Source organism: Arvicanthis niloticus, chromosome 15 (assembly GCF_011762505.2).
Source record: "Arvicanthis niloticus isolate mArvNil1 chromosome 15, mArvNil1.pat.X, whole genome shotgun sequence".
Lineage (NCBI taxonomy): Eukaryota > Metazoa > Chordata > Mammalia > Rodentia > Muridae > Arvicanthis > Arvicanthis niloticus.
Genome location: NC_047672.1, coordinates 26,480,284 through 26,499,541, shown reverse-complemented (window position 1 = coordinate 26,499,541; position 19,258 = coordinate 26,480,284). Strand labels below are relative to the sequence as shown.

Below are 19,258 nucleotides of genomic sequence, written 5' to 3'. Positions count from 1 at the left end.
CGAGACGATACACTTCTGCAATCAGATGTCAGTCAGAGGACACATCGCACAAAGTCAACAGCATGAACAGAGCTTACCTGGGAATATTTAAAAATACTATACACTGGAACTTCAGGTCCTGGATCTTTGGGGTGAGATCTGTCCCATCACACTGCAGCAACCAAAGCAGAGAAAGCGAGGCTTCTGAAGTAGTCATGAGTCTGAGAGTCTCATCCAAGATAACTAGGTCGACAACAGCATAGAACATGGAATTCTTTCCCCTTCCCCCCTGAGTGAATGCCAGTTACTAGGATAGAAACTTATGGTGAACCTGACTGGAGGAGAGCCAGGGCTTAACTTCAGTTCCGTTTGACCAAAACAAATTTTCTCTGCTCTAATATTAAAGGTAGGCACTATCATTCATTGCCTTGAACTATTTGATATTTAGACACATAGTGCTAATGTTTAAAGACTACACACACTTCAAAGATGAAGTCTTGAGTGAAGCAGGATTCCCTACCGTAATCAATTGATCCAACATGGCATGAATGTGGCCATCTGCTTTCTTTCCTGTCTGAGACATTATTTTGAAGCTAGAAAACTTGTTTTGAATACATTATCTGAACTTTTTTTTTTTTTTTAGGAATCTGTTCTAAATCTGAATCACTTGTAACGGATCCTCTTCTGTTTGCCACAGGGTGAAGCCAGTGTTTTTGATGTAATAGTTCACAAGCTCACATATACATGGGAGTGTGTATTAACATTAGATCAAGAAGACAAAATACTGTCAAATGATTGTGTGTTACAAATCTAATCTCTTACAGAACTAGACAGCACTTTTGAAATTAGACTGTTGGAGATTGAACTTGACCTTGGTCTCAGGGTCCCTTGATCATTTTGCCTTAGACGTCTTGTACATAGGTTCCTTGATCACCTAGTTTTTCCATATGAGTACTGTCCTACAGCCAGTCAAACAAAAAACCTCCATCCCCCTTTCGCTATTTCCATTGGTAATATGCACAAGAGGAGTCCAATCAGGGTCAACGACATAGTGGGATGGTACAAAGCTGGCTTTTTAATTTGCTTTCTCCCCTCTCAATCCCAACATCCCAGAATTCCACCAGCTTCCTCTCTTTTAGAAGGAAGAGTACAGTATTCCAAAGCTCACTATGATTTTGTAAAGATTTCTTTCAGCAATGTTTTGATCTAAGCATAATGATTTTGAAAGCAGTGAACGGTTGCTTCAAAGCACCACACTCTGACTACACCCCAATGCTCATAAATGGTCTCAAAGATGATTCCCAGGAAATGATACAGTTATAAATAAAATATTTCCAAAAAGTAACTTAGGTAGAAATAAGGTTCTAGATAATGACCAAATATATTTTAGAGTATAGTTCCAAAAACCTAAAATCTTCCAAATCATTGGAGGGCTTCAAGCAGATCCATAAATGACTATGCCCATGAAGAAATCATAGAGTAACTTGGTTGTAAGAAAACTTACAACGGAAAACTAGGATGCTAAACTCTTTTGATACATTATAGAAACAAACTATAGTAAAGACTACTGAACTTGGAAACAAACTCATTTTAAATGTGCTAGACTTTCTTCCAGGGAAATCATCAAAATGTTCAAAGATGTATACCATACCATTTTTTTTTTTTTACATATAATTGTTTTCTCTAATTCAAACACACATAAGACAAAACAATCTGCTTGCAAAATACAGTTCTATATCTATGCTTAAGTGTTGATAAATCCAACAATGGACAGTAGCTTGTGTTACATGCAGTATTTCCTTAGTGCTTTGTGTTTTCTTGGTTTAGAATTCATATGCAGCCATGTGTCTTGTGTATTACACCCAAGATACCAACTTTACCTGCGACAAAAACAAGACGGTCTTTTATATACACCTGACGTAGTTAGGCTGTCAAGTGTTCCTCAAAAAGGTTCACGTGTTAAAGCCTTGGTCCCAAGCTGGAGGGACCGTGTGACTCTATCATGAGCATGCCACTCCATTGGTGAGGTCACCCTGAACGAGATGGTAGGAGGTGGGGCCTACTTGGAGAAACTAGTTCATTCAGTCAGGGGTTGCCATGAAAGGTGATTTTATCCTGGTCATTCATTCAACAGTCAACCCCCCACTCTCTTTCCCTCTCTCTCTCCCTCTTCCCCCATTCTCTCTTTCACTTTTCTTTTTCTTCCTACCCTCCCTTCCTGGCCCCCATGAAGTGTGCAGCTTTGCTCCCCCAATCCCTTCCACCATAATGCTGTGCCTTATGGCAGAGCCAGAAACAACAACACGGCATTGTATGTGAGTTGAAATACCATGGCAGGATGGCAAGGTTAGCTAATACCAGCTTTACTCTGCTCTTGTCCCAGTTGATTTAAGGGGATCATTTTTTCATGCACATTTTTTTCTACAGGTCACATATTTTGTGATTTTGTGCTAAGTTATTGAAATTGTACAGTGTTCCGAGTACTCACGCAGCTACAATGAAAAGACGTAGAAACTTATAGGAAGACTCAGTAACAGATTCAAAGCAGGGCACAAATTAATGCTGATACAGTGGCAACAGCAGCTTTGCAAATGTTTGCCTATCAGATTTCTATAATTTTCCCTTCTTTCCTTCCTTTGAGACAGGTTCTCACCAAGCTGTCCAGTCCAGCTGGTGGCCTTGAATTTGTATCCCTTCCAGCTCAGCCTTCTAAATACCGGTGACATTTTTTTAAATGAACCTTTCATCCTGTAAGAGTAAGGAAGTCATTTCTACTATATTAGTACTGTATGCACTAGCTTATCAACATTGTAAACATTATCAGTGCCCCACAAAATATTTTCCTACAATCCTTAGATTTTTTTCAATGTTCATTTCTCTTATTTTTATTTAAAAGTAACTGTGTATTTTTTTTTTAACATTTTGCTAGACTTGTTAGTACAGGACTATAATCCCAGCACATTATTTCCTCAGGAGTAAAACTAGTCTTTATTTCACTCCAGCAACTACGACAGAGACTGACACATGGTGAGGATGCTTGTACATGACTGAATGAGCTACATGACTTGCAAACTATATGTAGCCCAGGGATTAATTTATATATCTATGTATTAATCTATGTATCAACTGGCATCAGGGAGCAACACTCATTCACATGCAAATGAAGTGAACCTATACAGTGAATACTCACGACAACTTTGACGTGCTTGGATAGATCTCTAGAACTTCTCTGTAGGAAATCAGAAAAGGCTGCCTACAACACAAGGAAAAGAAGAAAAGAGTTCTTTGTTATATAGTTTCCACCAAATCCTTGCTTCAACATGGTAGACACTGTCCCAAGATTATGCACTATGAAAAAACACATAACCAATTCTCCTTTGATTGAGCTCCAGGTTAAAAAAAAAAAAAAAAAGGCAGTGTCCATCATGTGAAAATCTTTGTTTTCAGACTATAATCTATAACAACATTTAAGATTATAGGAGGAAGGTAAAAAAAAAAAAAAAAAAAAAAAAAAAAAAAAAGTGTGTGACTCCCAGAGTCACTTGGCAGAGCTATTCTGAAGGCCCTTTGTGAAAATCTTACCTATCCACCCCAATGCTAAGATCACTCTTAGGAATACCCCTGAAGAGTAAAGAAAGGTCCCTACTTTTGTCTCATAGGTATTTCCATTAAAAGCTCCATGTTCTATCAAATTCTCATTTGCACTGGGTACACACTCCGCTGAAAACCATAGCCTGAGCTAAGACTGTCTGTGGTGGGTGGTGTTATCAACTTAACAGTCTCCAATCACCTGGGAAAGGGATTCCAATCAGGGATTGTCTAGATTAAGTTGGCCTGTGTGCTGATGCCAGCCATGGGGGATGGGAGATCTTGATTAGCGGGAAGATGTTTCCACTGTGAGTGGTACTTTTCCCTGGGCAAGGGATCCTGGATTGTAAAGGGGTAGAGAAATCACTGTGAGCAGTAGCACAAGTGCATTTATTTCTTGACTGTCGATGTGCTGTTACCAGCTACTTCAAGTAACTGCCACTTTGAAGTGCCCCAAATGGCAGAATGGTGAGTCAAATGAACCCTTTTTTCTTTAAATTGCATTCATTGGGGGTATTTTATCACAGAAAGGGGAAACTAAACCCAAACATTGTGTGTGTGTGTGTGTGTGTGTGTGTGTGTGTGTGTATTTGTATTTCCCATCTAACTATTCTTCCCAATTCCTTCTTGGACATCTGTTTTGCATCACTCCATAAAAAGTTATTGACACATATAGGGCTTAAATCTTAAACAAAGCTAACACCAACTGCCTTGCTGACCTCTCAGAAAACATCCCTTTAATTCCTTAGTGAAGATTTTAAACAATGACTATATATAAACATAGATGGAAGTATCTGGGGTGTGCATTACTAATTTTGATGTCATTAGTTTTCTTTAGCATTTAGTGAATTGCCACTAAATAATATTAATAGCTATAAAATGAAATAATACTTACCCCTGCATAGAACATTTTATTTCGAAAACGACTATTGAATTTCTCTGGATTTGCTTCTGTAAAAGAGAAGTGCTTTTGTTATTGGGCCTTTATGAATGGTTGGCACCCTTCTCCTTAAGTCTGGTCTCCACCCTGAAGACCCATCAGATCCAACTCTGCTATGAGTGTTCCCACAGTGCCAGGCCAGCTGCTTCAGTGGCCCAGTGACACAGGTGAAGCTGTCTACGGCTAAAAAATGCTCAGCTCAGGTCACAGCCTTGCAGTGAACTGGGAGGGTGTTGGGAGTGCTGATCACTGACCCTACCTATCCCTGACCTTCGAAAAGTCCGAGTGTGAGGTCCAGGAATGGAGGTGTGACAAGCTCACACACATTAAAACTAGAGATTCTTTTTGAATTCGCTTAGAATCAAATAATCAGAAGGATTTGGGACAAGGATGGACCAAAAAAAAAAAAAAAGTAATAAGATCTGGGGGTGTGATTATTATCACTGAGGTCTGAGGGTGTGGCTTATGTAAACTGTGTAAAGCTTCATGTGGAGATAAAGAGGATGGATCTGAATGAGTATTCATAGACCATTTGTTTTCACATTTTGAGTGCACTCTGATAGACCTTGGAAGAAATGGAAGTGAATGAGAGAAAAGGGTAGGGAGGGAGATAAGGAGGCAGAAAGTGAGATGAAGTTGGAGAAAGGGAGGGAGGGAGGGGGGAGGGAAGAAGGATCTCCTGAACAGACTCATCATATTACAGAAAGGTTCAGTATAAAAAAATTAATTTTAAGTTTGTGTCTCTGTGTTATTTAGTTCAAAGAGGCAACAATGATGAAATAATCGGTATCAGGGAATTTTCACAGCAACTTGGGGGTTTAATAAATGTCTACATAAAATATTGTTTCCTCAAATGTGTTTCTCTAATACAATCCCAGCACTTCACAAAAGGACCTATTATCTACCTTAGCCCTCTGCCTGTCCAGCAGTAGCTGCGTTTAAGGCTAGGTCTTTCTCCCTGACATTTCTAGAGAGCAAGATGATGAGAGGAAACTCTCCCAGTCCCAACACTGTTGAAAAACAACAGTCCCACCTGTCCAAATGAAGAGATGTAGGAGTTTACTCACCCAGACTGGTTCTTTAAAAGCATATAGGACCTCAGGTAGAAGTCCTGCACAATGCTTACTGGATTATTTTCAGAATTCTTAGAATAGACTAATAATTATACATAATACAGACACTAAATAAAGATCTGCAAAACTGTGTAATTAAAAAAAGGATGTGTTTGTAGACAGCTAACTCCACCCGTATATTTTAAGAATCTCAAAGTTTTCCTAATTCTTGTTCTACTCAACAGTATAATCCTATACACAAAACAGAGCAAAATGTTATGTGGAGTAATAAACAAAAATATAAAATGGTGCAAATTGTTCTCTCTGTTCTGCTACTCCTGACCTATTGTTAAGGTTTATTTTATTATTTGTGTGTGAGGGGGTGGGGTGTGTGTGTGTGTATGTGTGTGTGTGTGTGTGTGTGTGTACCTACAAAGTCTAGAAGAAGGCATCAGATCCCCTGGAGCTGGAATTACAGATGGTTGTGAGCCACTTGACTTGAGTGCTGGGAGCTGAACTCCAAGGCTCTTAACCACGGAGGCATCTCTCCATCCCTGTGCTTCTGAGTTGTTCTGAATCAACGTTACTGGTTTCAATTTCCATTTTCAATTGCATCAGCTTTTTTTTTGTTTTATGAAACCGGAAGTAAAATGAAAATAATTTTTTGCAATGTGTCTGAGTACATGGGCTCTAGTTTTTTTTGTTTGTTTGTTTATTTGTTTGTTTTTGTTTTTTTTAAATCTAGTCTAGTGATCCAACAAGTTATAAGAAATGGAAATGGCAGTCAGCTAGAACTATGGTGCAGAACTTTCTCAGCATACTGATGCTCATAGCTATTAAGTGAACCCAAGAGCAGCCACTAACATTTATGTGCTTTAAAATTTATGGCCTGGAAATATTCGCATCTCTATGTGGTTTTTCTATGAGACTCAATTTTTAATAAAACTAAAAAGAAGACTCATTTTTTCCAAAGATACACTATTTCCCATAAGTACACAAAAATGGAATAAAATGAAGAAATAAGCTGAGTTGTTGGTGACTTGATTCACACTTTTGATGAAAATGGTCATCTCAGATGTAATTTAGCTAGGAGTAATAAACTTTAAATACAGGTCTATAGAGACACCTAACATTCAGAGAGCTGCCAGAAAGACAGAAAGGGAAGAGTTGAGGAGTCATTCATATGCCTTGGCCTTAAGGGTATAAGATGGATCCTGTTAGTCCCAGGATTATGAACTTCCAAAATGGATACTTGGCAAACACTCTGGTTCTAAGCCACATTCCTAGATTCATTTCCCATTTTTCCATCTACTGTGTAAGCAAAAATAAGAGTCAGAAAGACAGGTCAGCCACAGTTTAGAGATACTCAGCCTACTTGCTAGAGCTGGGCTACCTCTCACCAAAGCCAGGCCATACAAGGGACAAAGGAAGCAGAGGAGGGCCTGCAAATAGCAGTGGTCAGTCATTTCCACTGCCATAAGAAGGAAGGACTGGATGGCTGAGTGTGCTTATGTGTATCATAGAAAGTTGATGTACCTTTAACAAGAACCAAGAGTGTGAACAGTCCATTCTGCCTTCCACACTGCATTGAGAAAAGGAGGGAAGAAAAAATTGAGAAGGGGCCGATGAGAAGCATCAAGGGCTCATTTCTTCAGTAAGTTGTGTCTGTCACACGATATGATGCCAAAATGAAAGGCTGACAATATAGGCACCACAGCTAGAAGGATCTGTGGTTGACTGTTTGAATTCTTGGGTTATCTGTTCTTATCGTCCATAAGAAGTGGGCATGAGAAGGCAAGGCTTCACTTGCTCTACTTCAACTCCACTATCCTTCGAACACCATTTATTGATCTGCTTATAATTCTCTTAGTCAGAATTCTGGCATGGGCTCAGCTGAAGCCCCTGGGGAGGGTTTGAGAAAGTGGCATACATACAGTGACACCCTCACTGAGAGGTCCCAGGAAACACTTTTTAATTATTCAGCTTGTTGACAGAATCCATATCCTGGAGACTGCAGACTCAACCTCGCTCTGGTAGCTGCTCAAGGGTGCTTATTCTTACTAACGGAGGCTGTCTGTACTTGCTAGGGTTCTGAATCCAGCCACAGTCAAAGCCAGCACAGCAAGTCCTCACACACTGAATCTCTGACTTCCTTCTGTCCCCCTCTGCTGCTTTTAGGGTCTCACACAATTATTCTGGACCCATGCAGATAATCTAGGATTGTATTCTGACATGGAAGCCAGCTTTGCTTACAGGAGTGAAGCTTTTCTGTCGTGTTGAGCAACAACCACAGGCATAACCCTAGGTGGCAACTGCCACGGGAGACAAGACTGCTGTCGTCCATCTTCTAGTCCTCATGACTCACATTCCTCCTAGCAGAAAAGGGTGTTTAATACCTAGGATGTCCTCAAGGGTTCCCGTTCACCGTGGCATCAACTGACAGCCCGTATCTGTAGATTCAGTGAGGGATTAGCACATTGTGTGTTATTGATCCCCATGTAACATCACCATATTCCTCAGAAGGCCCTGCAAATCTATTTCATAAAAGGCTGCCGATGGAAAAAAAATATAAGTTTACCTCCTTGGATATTCCATTTATACCCAATTACTAAAATCTAAAAATGGAGATTCTAATAGTTACGCAAACTTGTAGAAAATGTTTGGTCATAATTAACTGGTAGAAAAAAAAATTCCCAGATTATAAACAGACTTCTCTCAAAAATAACATATGTAAACAGAATCACAAAACCATTTTGGGGTAGAATCCTGCCATGGATTTGAAGGAGGATAAGGATAAGCAAATGGGAGGATTTGGGGGGGAGGAAAGGGAAGGGAAAAATACAATAATATATTATAATATAATCTCACATAGAAAAAAAGCTGTTCTTCAACAGTGCTTTTAAAAAGACACTGAGGTTTTCTAGATAGAAAACTTACAAGCTTTGAAATTTTATTTATCTATGTATGTATCTATTTATTTATTTATTCATTTATTGTGTGTGCACTTGTGTGACTTCATGTGCAGCATGTGTGAGGACTTGTCCTCAGAGATAAAATGTCACCAGATTCTCCTGGAACTGTAGTTTTGGGCGACTGTAAGCGGCCCAATATAGATGCTAAAAGGGAGATCCAGGTCTTCTGCAAGAGCAGGAAGTGCACTTAACCACTAGCCATCTGTCCATGCAGATTTATTTTCAGTATATAGAATAAGACATAAACAATCCTATAGTTTTAATTTTCAAATCAAAAGTCCAAATTTCATCAAAGTATTAAATAAGTAGTTGGAAATACCAGTTTATTTTGACTTACATTTCATAAATGGTGTGAAAGAAGCTTACTAATGATGATCCTAAAGAAGCCTAGAACCTTAGAGTTATTAAACATACAGGTCCTCAGTCTTCCTTCATATTTGCTGCGTGAAAACGAACAAAGACTGGTGAAAACCTGTTGTGTATCCTGACTGGATTTAACTAATTTTACTCCAATCTGCTTTTGATGACATACTAAGAAAGAATCAGCTCACACTGAGCCCCAGGTGCCTGTGCACAGGGGGGAAAATCCTCCTGACTGTTCGGAACCGGGTCACTGCACCCACAGTACCTACACATACAGTTTGCCAAGCTGTACCTTGGCGAGCCAGGCCCTACTCACCAGTTTTCCAGCTCACCTAGTTTCATTACCACCTTCACTTCAAATCTTACATTAAAAAAATGCTCCCTTCTTTTCAGTATCAATTCCCATGAAGGACTTTTATTTCTATTTTTTTTTTTTAAAGTATCCTTTACCTTCTAAGATGTCTTTTTTTTTACCAATATCATTTTTCAAGCACTATAGAAAAGTCATCCCTTGTGCGTGAACTTCTCATCTAACTGGTGAGGAGGAGAAGCGTGTGTTCCTTCGTGCTTTTCCTTCCTGCCTGAAATGATTTTACACGTGTTAGCTCTTACCTGCTATCACAGTTCTCCTTTATCTTCTATGCATAGTACCCTTACCCATTCTGGAAACTTCTTCCACGTCGGTGACCAATACCGCTGAACACCTGCAGAGTTTCCTGTCTGCACGACTCATCTATCCTATATATTCCTTCTAATGCTACTTCCTTTTTATTTATCAATGGGGTTTTATTCTCCAATGGAATATTCAGCTACTGTAACAAACACTGATATCACTGGATCGTGAGCTGGTAATATAAAAAATAATAATAATAATAAGATGCAATCTCTTATCCTTATGGGGTAGAGAGTGGGAGGCAGGTCTGAAAATGAAGGGTAAGACATCATCGGAAGTGTCTAGACATGTACCTGAGCTCACTGTCACCCCACTTTTAGGTGTGATCTGACATTTGATAATGTTATTCCAGGCAATTTAGGGGTAAATCAGCTGAATTAAATCAGATCACATGGACACTTAGCCTGTTTTAACCAGTTCTTCTGTCTGTGCAGTAGTGCAATGAGCATGTGCTCTAGACACAGTACATTGAAAGGTACATATAGAGAAATTCAAGATGGAAAGAAGGTTTAAGACGGTGAGGACTTATCTAAGACAAGCTTCCTGAGCTCTGGAGCCCTGACCAGTAGCATGCAGTGTGTCTCAGTACCATCTCCAGCAAAGATAAAATTTAGCAAAACCACTGTCCATAGCAGTCTCTTGATGGGACTGTCTATTGTCTGTAATATGAATCATGGAAGTCATGGTCCTTTGAGTCACATTATCTGCATGTCTCTGTATATTTGGTGAAAGTAGTCAATCCTAAATCAGATTTAAATATAGCTTCCTCTAGAGTCAGTCATAACTGCATTTCCTGACCTTGTGCATAAGGTTCAACTCCTCTGGGTCATAATTTCGATGAGGCGGTAATACAGTAGCGGCAGAGCTCTGACTAAGTTTGATATGTTTAATATCCATGTCCAAAGAGTGACATTCTCATTCACATGGCTGGGGAAATGAGGGCTGAGTTTGTCACTGACAGCTATAATCTTTGTTAACATGCCTAAACGCTAATGTCTTGGGATGTTTTCTATGTCCTTCCTCAAGCACTGTTATAACACAGTACTGATGAAGGCACCAGGCAATACTCCAAGTGACAGTTACAGGACCAATGCCCTGACATCTCCAAATCCTCTAGCAAACACTGCTCTTCCTCATGTTTATATAGCAAGAGTTCATCCAAGAATGCTTTGGCCCCACTGAGAAGAACCAGCACTCTATTTCCAACCAAGTGTGGCGTACCTTCAATCTTATCAAATATAGAGACTCAGATGGTCACGTTTACCCCCTTACTCCACAAAGTCAAACAAAATACCAAGACTGCCTTCACTCCCTGCCTGACTTTCAACTGGTAATTTAAAAACCATCTGCATAGCAACAATTCTAATGTACTGTTCCAAAACAAATGTGATTTTAATTGCACCTTCTAAAAGAAATACTATATAAGTAGCTATGCTAAGAACTGTCCATTTGATGGGATGTTTCCCATTTAAGGCAAAATTCTTTTCTCTGTGATTATATTTTTAAAACTCTGCCTTCACACAACTGATGTTTGTTATCCATTACATATAGATAGGCTGGCATGATTCCTATTTAGAGTAACATATTTTCATGACATTATCCAATCCATTTTTTTCACAACGCCTTTCATGAGACTTTGAGTCACCCTCAAGGTATTTTGTAGCAAATTATACAACTTTTGCCTTGAAGCCTTAAAATGCAAGTGGGTGGAGCTTTTGACATCCCTGATCCTAGCTGAGGGGTTATTGGAAGCTAAGAAAAGTGAGTCTTTATTGGAGGCATACCCCAGGAAAATTTGTCCATGTGTCCATGGATGGTCCCATACACTTGTACACATGGGCCACACTCATCAGACTCAGTTGGTAAGAGGGGAGAAGGAAGAGGGGACATGAAGCTGAGGGGGTAGGGGTTAGGAGATATGTTATAGGTAATCCAGGGAGAGAGGTGAGAAGAGAGTGTGGCACATATGATTAAGATAGAAAAATAGATACATAAACAGACAGACAAATGAACCTGGCTGTCAAAGAATAAATAAAAATATTTGGAAAAAAAAACATAAAATAAGCACCAAGCCTTAGCAATAAACTTCCAATGTTAATATTTAGAATTTGGCATCCTTTAGTCAACTGGTGTCCTTACAAAAGAATTCTTTTGTAAACCACATTCCTTTGTACTGTGGTATCTCTCTGTGCTCTCCTATTCTGATTCATAAAAATTCCTTCCCAGTACAAAGGTGTATATCATTAGAACAACTTTCAAAATTATTAGGGCCCAAAATCAAGTTCCCTTGAATGATCTCATTCAGGCCTACTTACCCAGTTAGGCCTCTTTCCACTCCTGGATGCCTATTTTGGGGAATTCATGTATTTGCGATACTGTATCACTTTACATGTATTGTTAAGAAACTTGTGAATCTTATTAATAAGTTATCCAGATGCATAAGACCTTAGGACAAGGATATAGGAGATACGTGCTACCGTGCACTGACCAAATGAACTCTCTGTAAACATAGAAAGAAGACCAATCACCTGCAGAGGCCTCACATAGGCCTCTTGGAATAACTCTTCCCCACGACCAGGCGATGGCAGGATTGTGCTGGTTTGTGGATATCTCTGATTTGAAGCATTTAAGGTTCTTTCATGACCCATCTATTCCACCTGTGATGTTTCTAGCTTTTCAGAGAAGCACAATCTACATACAGTTCCTTCTTCACTTTGTAGTGTTCTTCCTTAATTTAGAATTCAACTCCATAGACACTTTCTCCTAAAAGTTTTAGTGACATCAGAAGGACCAGACCTGCTGGGACCTGCTGGGACCTGCTGGGACCTGCTGGGACCTGCTGGGACCTGCTGGGACCTGCTGGGACCTGCTGGGACCTGCTGGGGCTTCCCAGTTGGCACTTCAGCTGTATTTTGAATTCTACCGACCTGAACTCCACTATGGATGTCTAGATTACCAGAGTTAAGATTTTTCTTCTCCTGATTACCACAACCTGAAATTTGGGATTCTAGTTTACAGTATTTGAGGCTTCAGTGTTTGAAACCACTTGAGCCCTGCAGAGAATCAGAAAAATGAACCAACTAGTTGCGCACCGATAACTGACTTTCGTCTCCCAAGCTTCGTATCTTACATTAGTGTGTCTCAGCTACATCTAAACACAGGCACAAGGAGCTAGGCACCAAGACAGCTGTAGATCAAAGACAGAGGCACAGAGTGTCCACTAACAGGCAGAGTGCAGGAGATGGACAGACTGAGAGAGAGAGAGAGCAAGCAGCAGAGACTGTGATCAACCTAAATCCTAAATGTTCTCAGTCCTGGATGGATAAGAAAAGTCATATGAAATGTTTTACTTCTCCATCCTTTTCTTATACAAATATGTATTTATTATTTATATGCAATGTAAATAATAATATTATACATAATATTAATAGTGCATATGCAATATTATTTTAGCTGTTTCAATGTTTGCATGGTTTGAAATTTTCATACCCCTGCCCCCCAGGCCCTCCCAACACACCTCCTTCCCAATGTTATGTGTAATCCACTAAGTCCAATTGGTAATTAGTGTTGTACATAGACAGGAGACTTTCCACTGTTGCTTGCCCAACCTACCAAAAATCACAACCCCAAAGACAGTGTTCTCCCTTCTGCAGCAGCCATCAGCTGACAGTTCATCTTACTCACTTCCAAACTTGTTCTCCCAGAGTCTTGGGGTCGAATCTTCTCATGCCTGAAGTTATGACAGCCTTACTCTTACTTGCCTCAGTCAGTGAATGTTCCAGAACTTTCCTTGCTACTTCGCCACTATCCGGCTCCTTTCTCTCAAACTAAAAGACCTGCAGCCCTCTGTGTCTGTGTATTGACAAGCCTGTTTCTTTCCTTTTCATCTCGACTAACACGTTTCAAAGGCTCTGGGTATACACTATTAAACTTTAATTACTGGTGGCTAGTGAAGCCAAGTGCATCCTAATTAGTAAAGAAATACTTCTTTATCTACAAATTTTATTTCCTTCAAATTTTCCATCCAAAGCTGGGGAGGTACCTCAGTGGTAGAGGACTTGCCCACCATGTGCAAAGACCTGGTTTTGATTCTCAGCACACGATGTAAGAGTCAAATGTAAAGATTAATATCCATGACTTGGAATGACCCTCTGTCTCTGCCCTTGTGCTCTTAGACAGCTAGGTCAATTTATAGCAAGCTCCTATCTAGTCCAGCTTCTAGACTCATCGTGAAAGGTAACATGGAACAAGAGGGAAGCACAATGCAGACATGCAAGTAACGTGCAAGCAAAATGGAACATGGAGAACACCGCTAGAAACTTCCTCCCAGGGAGACAGAAATGGGACCCGTCCTCACCTCGGGATTCATGGAACTCCAATGTGACGTGAGCATCAAATCCAAGGCTGAAGTAATTATTGAAGACATTCAGAGGAAGCTGCAAGAATGGACAAATCTGACAATGTTAACAGCCAACCCAGACCCAACACCCTATCTCTGAGGCAGCCTGTGGGATACAGATGAGCCACACCAAAGAGGGTGTTTCCAGATAAGATACAGGGGCTCTTGAATTAACTCATTAGTGAAAACTCAAATCAAAAGATCCCACATATCATAAATCACACAGGAAATAAGGAACACAGATACAAATTACTAAGTAAGAGCCATTCTTGTGCATGGTGCAATAACTTTGTTAAAGCTGAGGGGTGCTCATCTGTAACAGATATAAAGAGTTTGATTCCACATGAATTTAGAAAATAAATTCCATTTCTAGATCCAGTCTAATTTTCTTAATCAATGTGTGATTTTTTTCAAGAGCTTTATATCCAACACATAAATAATGCACCCTAAAATAGCAATTCACATGTACTTGATTTTTAAAGGTTTTTATTGTTTTCACAAAACTTACATAAAAAAGAAAGCAGTGAGAACCATTTTATTCAGCCACTACTGATACCAAAAGTACACAACAGCAATATATTATAGTGTGTGTGTGTGTGTGTGTGTGTGTCTGTGTGTAATGTAGAATTCAGATTCCCACGTAATTGGTTAAACCTGTACCTTTAATATGGTATCAATAACAACTATATAGGGCACACACAAGCTATGATGCTCTCCTATGCTCAGGGCCCCTGACTTTTATTCTGAACTAGCAAGAAGAATTACTGTGAAGCCAGAGAACCCAGATTGAAATTGCAAACATGACATCATCTAAAAGCTTCAGTTCAATACAAGAACAACCAGAAAAGCACATAGAAAGTGCAAGAAAGAAAAAAAAAAATGATTACCCTACATTTCTTTCCATGGTTCAGAATGCAAGGTAAATGCTAAATTAAAAAGAGGCAATGTTCCCAGATAGTGTCAAGTTTATGTCCCAAACTGAATTGTACCCTTTTGTTATTAAAAATGCATGCTGAAAACTTCAACATTTCAAAATTCATTTGTTAGAGTGTGTAATATACTTCTTACTGATCAGAAAGATTTCCTGCTAAGCTGAAGGGAGAACACTGTCCCATTCAAACAGATGACAGGGGTAGACTGCCTTAATTTCTGTCTCTTGTGGAAAGAAAGGAGGACCTCACATTGAAGCCCCTCAGTTTGAGCCTTGATGGTTCAGAGGCTGCGTCAGCCCTTAGAAGCAATTTCAGCAAGCTACAGAGCAGAGAGAGACTCAGGATACATACCAATGCCAAAACCATGTCTAACTCTCTTGACTTTTTATTTGAGAATATCCAATCCCTGCACTTAAACGAAACCCCAGCCCCTGTAAAGATAGCATGGTGTCCGTGCCAAAAACACAGAAACATTCTACCATTTATATTATTTTGGCTACAATTCTAACCCATGTCTTAGCAGCCACTGATAGCTAAAGAAAACATCTGGACACAATTCCCTAAGTAATATTCCAATTTAGACTGTTTTTAAGGTATTCACATTTTCCAGGAAAATGTGCCCCAATTTTCTACATATCCCCAACTCCATTCCCAAAGCCCTTTAATTAACTGGATTGACATTCTCTGGCTGCATCAAGAAGTCTTTCCATTTCTCAAGCTTTTGGGAAAAGAGTTAAATTGTAGGCCTCGCCAGTCCACAGTTAGCAGAATGGCCTGAAATTTTCCATGTCAGTCGATGGCCTCCCTCCTTCTAATTTGGTGGTGTTCTACTCAATCTCAATAAGTCAAGAAAAAAAAAAAAAAACAGTTAAAAAGTTTCCCATATGTTTAAACAATGTTCAACTGTGAACTCAAATTCAAGTGAGCAATCCTGATGTCTAATAGAAGATTTATTAATTTCAGGACTGGAGTTTAGGTAGAAAAAAACACTGGATAATAAGAGAGATGTTTAAGCCAAATAAGACATCTGAATGTCTAACATAATTGCTCAGGACTATGGTGAACAATGAACTTGTGTTCAGTGGATGGATCCAAACTAGTAAGGGTGTTATTCAAAGTGCAGATGTGGGGTCCCTATCCCTACATTAACTGACTCTGAATCTCTGAAGAGAGACTCATAATGTTCATTCTAACAAGCAGAGCAAGGGATTCTTAAGCCTACAGAATGATAGGCATGGTGTCATGGAAGAAAGACAAGAAGTGACAGGGAGGGAATGCCTACTCAGTGGCATAACCAAGTTAATCAGAGACCAGGCTCACAAATTAGGCTCAGATGCTGAAATGAAATGAAGCTGCATTTACAATAACGGCCTTGATTTGGGTTGGGTAATTTTCACCCTAAAAACTCAGTCACCAAAAGAAAACACAAACACCAAGACAGACTACTTATTTAGGCAAGTCCCAAGTCTATGAGGCAACCGGCTTAGATAATACCAGCTACACAGAAGAGATATTTGATGTCAGGCCAGCAATTGCTAAGGTTTTCCTCTTACTGAAAGGCCATGTGCCTAATGCTTAGAAACATACACAAACTCCATCTTCTCATAGTCTGTCTGCATCTAGCTCAAGAGATTAACAGATGTTTACATGCTTTCCCAGTGAGGAGCTGAAGATAGAGAACAGGTCCCATAGCTCTGGAATAAGTATAATATCTGAGTCCTGAAGGCTCTGTGGGGAGGATTCAGGGAGGGAGCTGGTGACAGTATGCTCAGCCTTAGGAGCCAGAGTCCCAGAGCTATCCCATGAGCTATCTTCTAGAAGGCAGGGGCCCATGAGTAACACACTGGAATGTGTCCTACCACTCAAGCAGAAGCCCAGAGCACTATCAACGGAAATTTTTATTTATTTGTATGCGTGTGTGTGTGTGTGTGTGTGTGTGTGTGTGTGTGCATACATGCGTGTCTACAGTGGTCAGAAGAGGCTGCCAGATCCCCTGAAGCTAGAGGACCAGACAACTGTGAAGCAGACAACATGAGTGAGGGAACTCCTGTCCTCTGCAGGATCACTGAGTACTTTTAGCCGAGCCACCTCTCCAGCCCCCAAAGGAAGAGCTGTCTAACCTTACACACGCCATCTTCAAGTTCTTCCGGTGGCAAGTCTGGGTTTCTCTCCACGTGGAGGTTCCAGCGATCCAACTGTACAATGGTCCCATCTTCCACCTGGCACAGGATCTTAGAAACCGGCTCATCGGTGTAACCCTAAGGACAGAACGCAGACCCTTGCTGTCTGGATCAGAAGGCGTGGTCAGTCATAGCCACTGCTTTTAAAACATTGAAGTCTGTCAAATACTGGATTTGGGTAGTACATTTATTTTTATACCACTTAAAAAGAAAAAAAAAAGGTAAGGCAAAATATAACAAGAATAATAAATAAAACACCCTGATAGGTTAACTCAGCTAAGGGCCAAATTGGTGTCTGCTATGGATTTGTCATATGAAGCGAACATGAAAATCCTTGTCATACAAAACAGATGCCAAGCAATAACCTAATAGGGGGCTTGGGGACTTAGCGGTGGACATTTATTATTTTTTAAGAATATCTGAATTTAATTCTTCCGCGATTTCACACACCTATATGCTGTATTTTGGTCATATCCACCCCTATTATCCTGTTAGCCATTTTCATGCCCTCTGACCCCTTCCTCCTCCCAACCAGCCCTCTCCAGCTCCCACATCTTCTTTTTAATGGTTCACTGCACTTAATTGGAATTTCCTGGTTGAGCGTGGATGTGGGGTCATTAACTGGGGCTTGAGCTATTTACCAGGGGCTACACCACTGAAGAGAAATCGCTGACCCCAGCAGCTTTTAATGCCAGTAGCTCCTGGGCTGGCATGTTAGTGTCTTGTGGCTTCTTTTAGTTTAGTACAAGGAGATAAATATATGTATGAAAGGGCCAGTTAGCAGCAGCTTCCCTTACAGCTGCCAGAGGATGGTACCCAATGGGAAAGACAATCAAGATACCAGTCTCATCAAAGCTACAATAAGGATCCAGGATCGTAAGAAAACCTCCATGTTCAAAAGAAGTAGTGACTGTCTCAAAGGACAGGTCTTAAATCTAAAGCAAATTTGCCATTTATGGCCAGGGCTAAGGGTCAGGACGAATACAGATTTGCAGGATCGTTTCACATGGCCACCTGAGGCTGACCCATTGCCAGTACTCTGGTGGATACCTCAACACTCACCCTGTCTGTGTACTAACCATGTGTTTCCCTCACACTCAACCCCTCCTCCCTGGAGGATTCTAAAGTCTAAAGTGAAGAAGTGACAAAGAAACAGGCAATTTGAGTCCCATTTCTAACATGTCCCTCTGACAGCGGCAGCTTACTGCTCTAGCAGAGAGCACAGAATAATCTGCAGGTCTGGCCTGTTCCTCCATGTTAAGAGCTGCCGCCTCCAGTTCTTACCCCGCCCCAGTTGAGCGTCCGAGCCAGGTCATTCCCAGTCCCCAGTGGAAGCACCCCCACAGGAGGCTGTGGACTCAGCTGCAGCTCATCCAAGATGGAGAGGATCCAGCCCACCTACAGACACATTGGGGGCCAGAAGAGAGAAGAGAAAGACAATAAGTCACCAGGAAGGAACTTGAGGAGGTTGGAAAGGTCATGAATGCTTAAAACACATATTTTACACAGCGGTCAAACAACAGAAAGCCTTCAAATGTTTTCAAAATGGTCAACCCCTAAATAGGAAAAAGACCACTTATGTATGGTTTATTATATAAGCAAATTGGGACCCATACATCTGCATATTTATCTAGAAATACACTTTAAAATTTAGAAGAATTGAAGGTCATTTGGATGGTGCAATATAATAGAGTATCAAAGAGAATATAAAACTCAGACTCAGACTAAATTCCACTGCAGCTTGTACAGGCTGCAGAACCTTGATTAAACTGCATGACTTTACGAAGACTAATTTATCTGATTTTCAAAATGAGATAATGAGACCCACTTCACAGGGCCGTATGCAGCTTAAACCGCAATGCATATAAAGACTGTAACCTGGTCTATGGCTAATACAGGCACTCATTACGTGACCACCCTCCACAGCATCATTTTGGAAATTCATAGTGTTTTCCTAATTGTCCCTAAAATCTCTTTAACTAATCACTACGAAGACATAACTATGCATGGACTTAATATCTAACATCCATCTAGACAGAAAGTACATACTTTCACACCAGAATCACATGACCTGCTTAATCTTTGACTTGGAAGAAAAAAAATGCTTTGAATATAGCCATACTACAACTCAAACAAACAGCTCCTAACCTGTGTGTAGCAAAAGGAAACTTACAAGTCTT

General features: G+C 40.2%; 1 protein-coding gene across 4 annotated transcripts in view; it reads right to left on the bottom strand.

Moving 5' to 3' along the window:
* Window positions 1-19,258, bottom strand: part of Dgki (diacylglycerol kinase iota) — a 423,756-nt gene that overhangs the window by 154,848 nt on the left and 249,650 nt on the right. For all 4 annotated transcript variants that reach the window (XM_034519548.2, XM_034519550.2, XM_076913542.1 and 1 more), the window contains exons 13-18: window positions 18,363-18,476; window positions 17,019-17,156; window positions 13,925-14,003; window positions 4,463-4,518; window positions 3,170-3,232; window positions 78-151 (exon numbers count right to left, since the gene is read on the bottom strand). In XM_034519548.2, coding sequence (XP_034375439.1) covers window positions 78-151; window positions 3,170-3,232; window positions 4,463-4,518; window positions 13,925-14,003; window positions 17,019-17,156; window positions 18,363-18,476 — 524 coding nt within the window. The remainder of the gene's footprint in view (window positions 1-77; window positions 152-3,169; window positions 3,233-4,462; window positions 4,519-13,924; window positions 14,004-17,018; window positions 17,157-18,362; window positions 18,477-19,258) is intronic.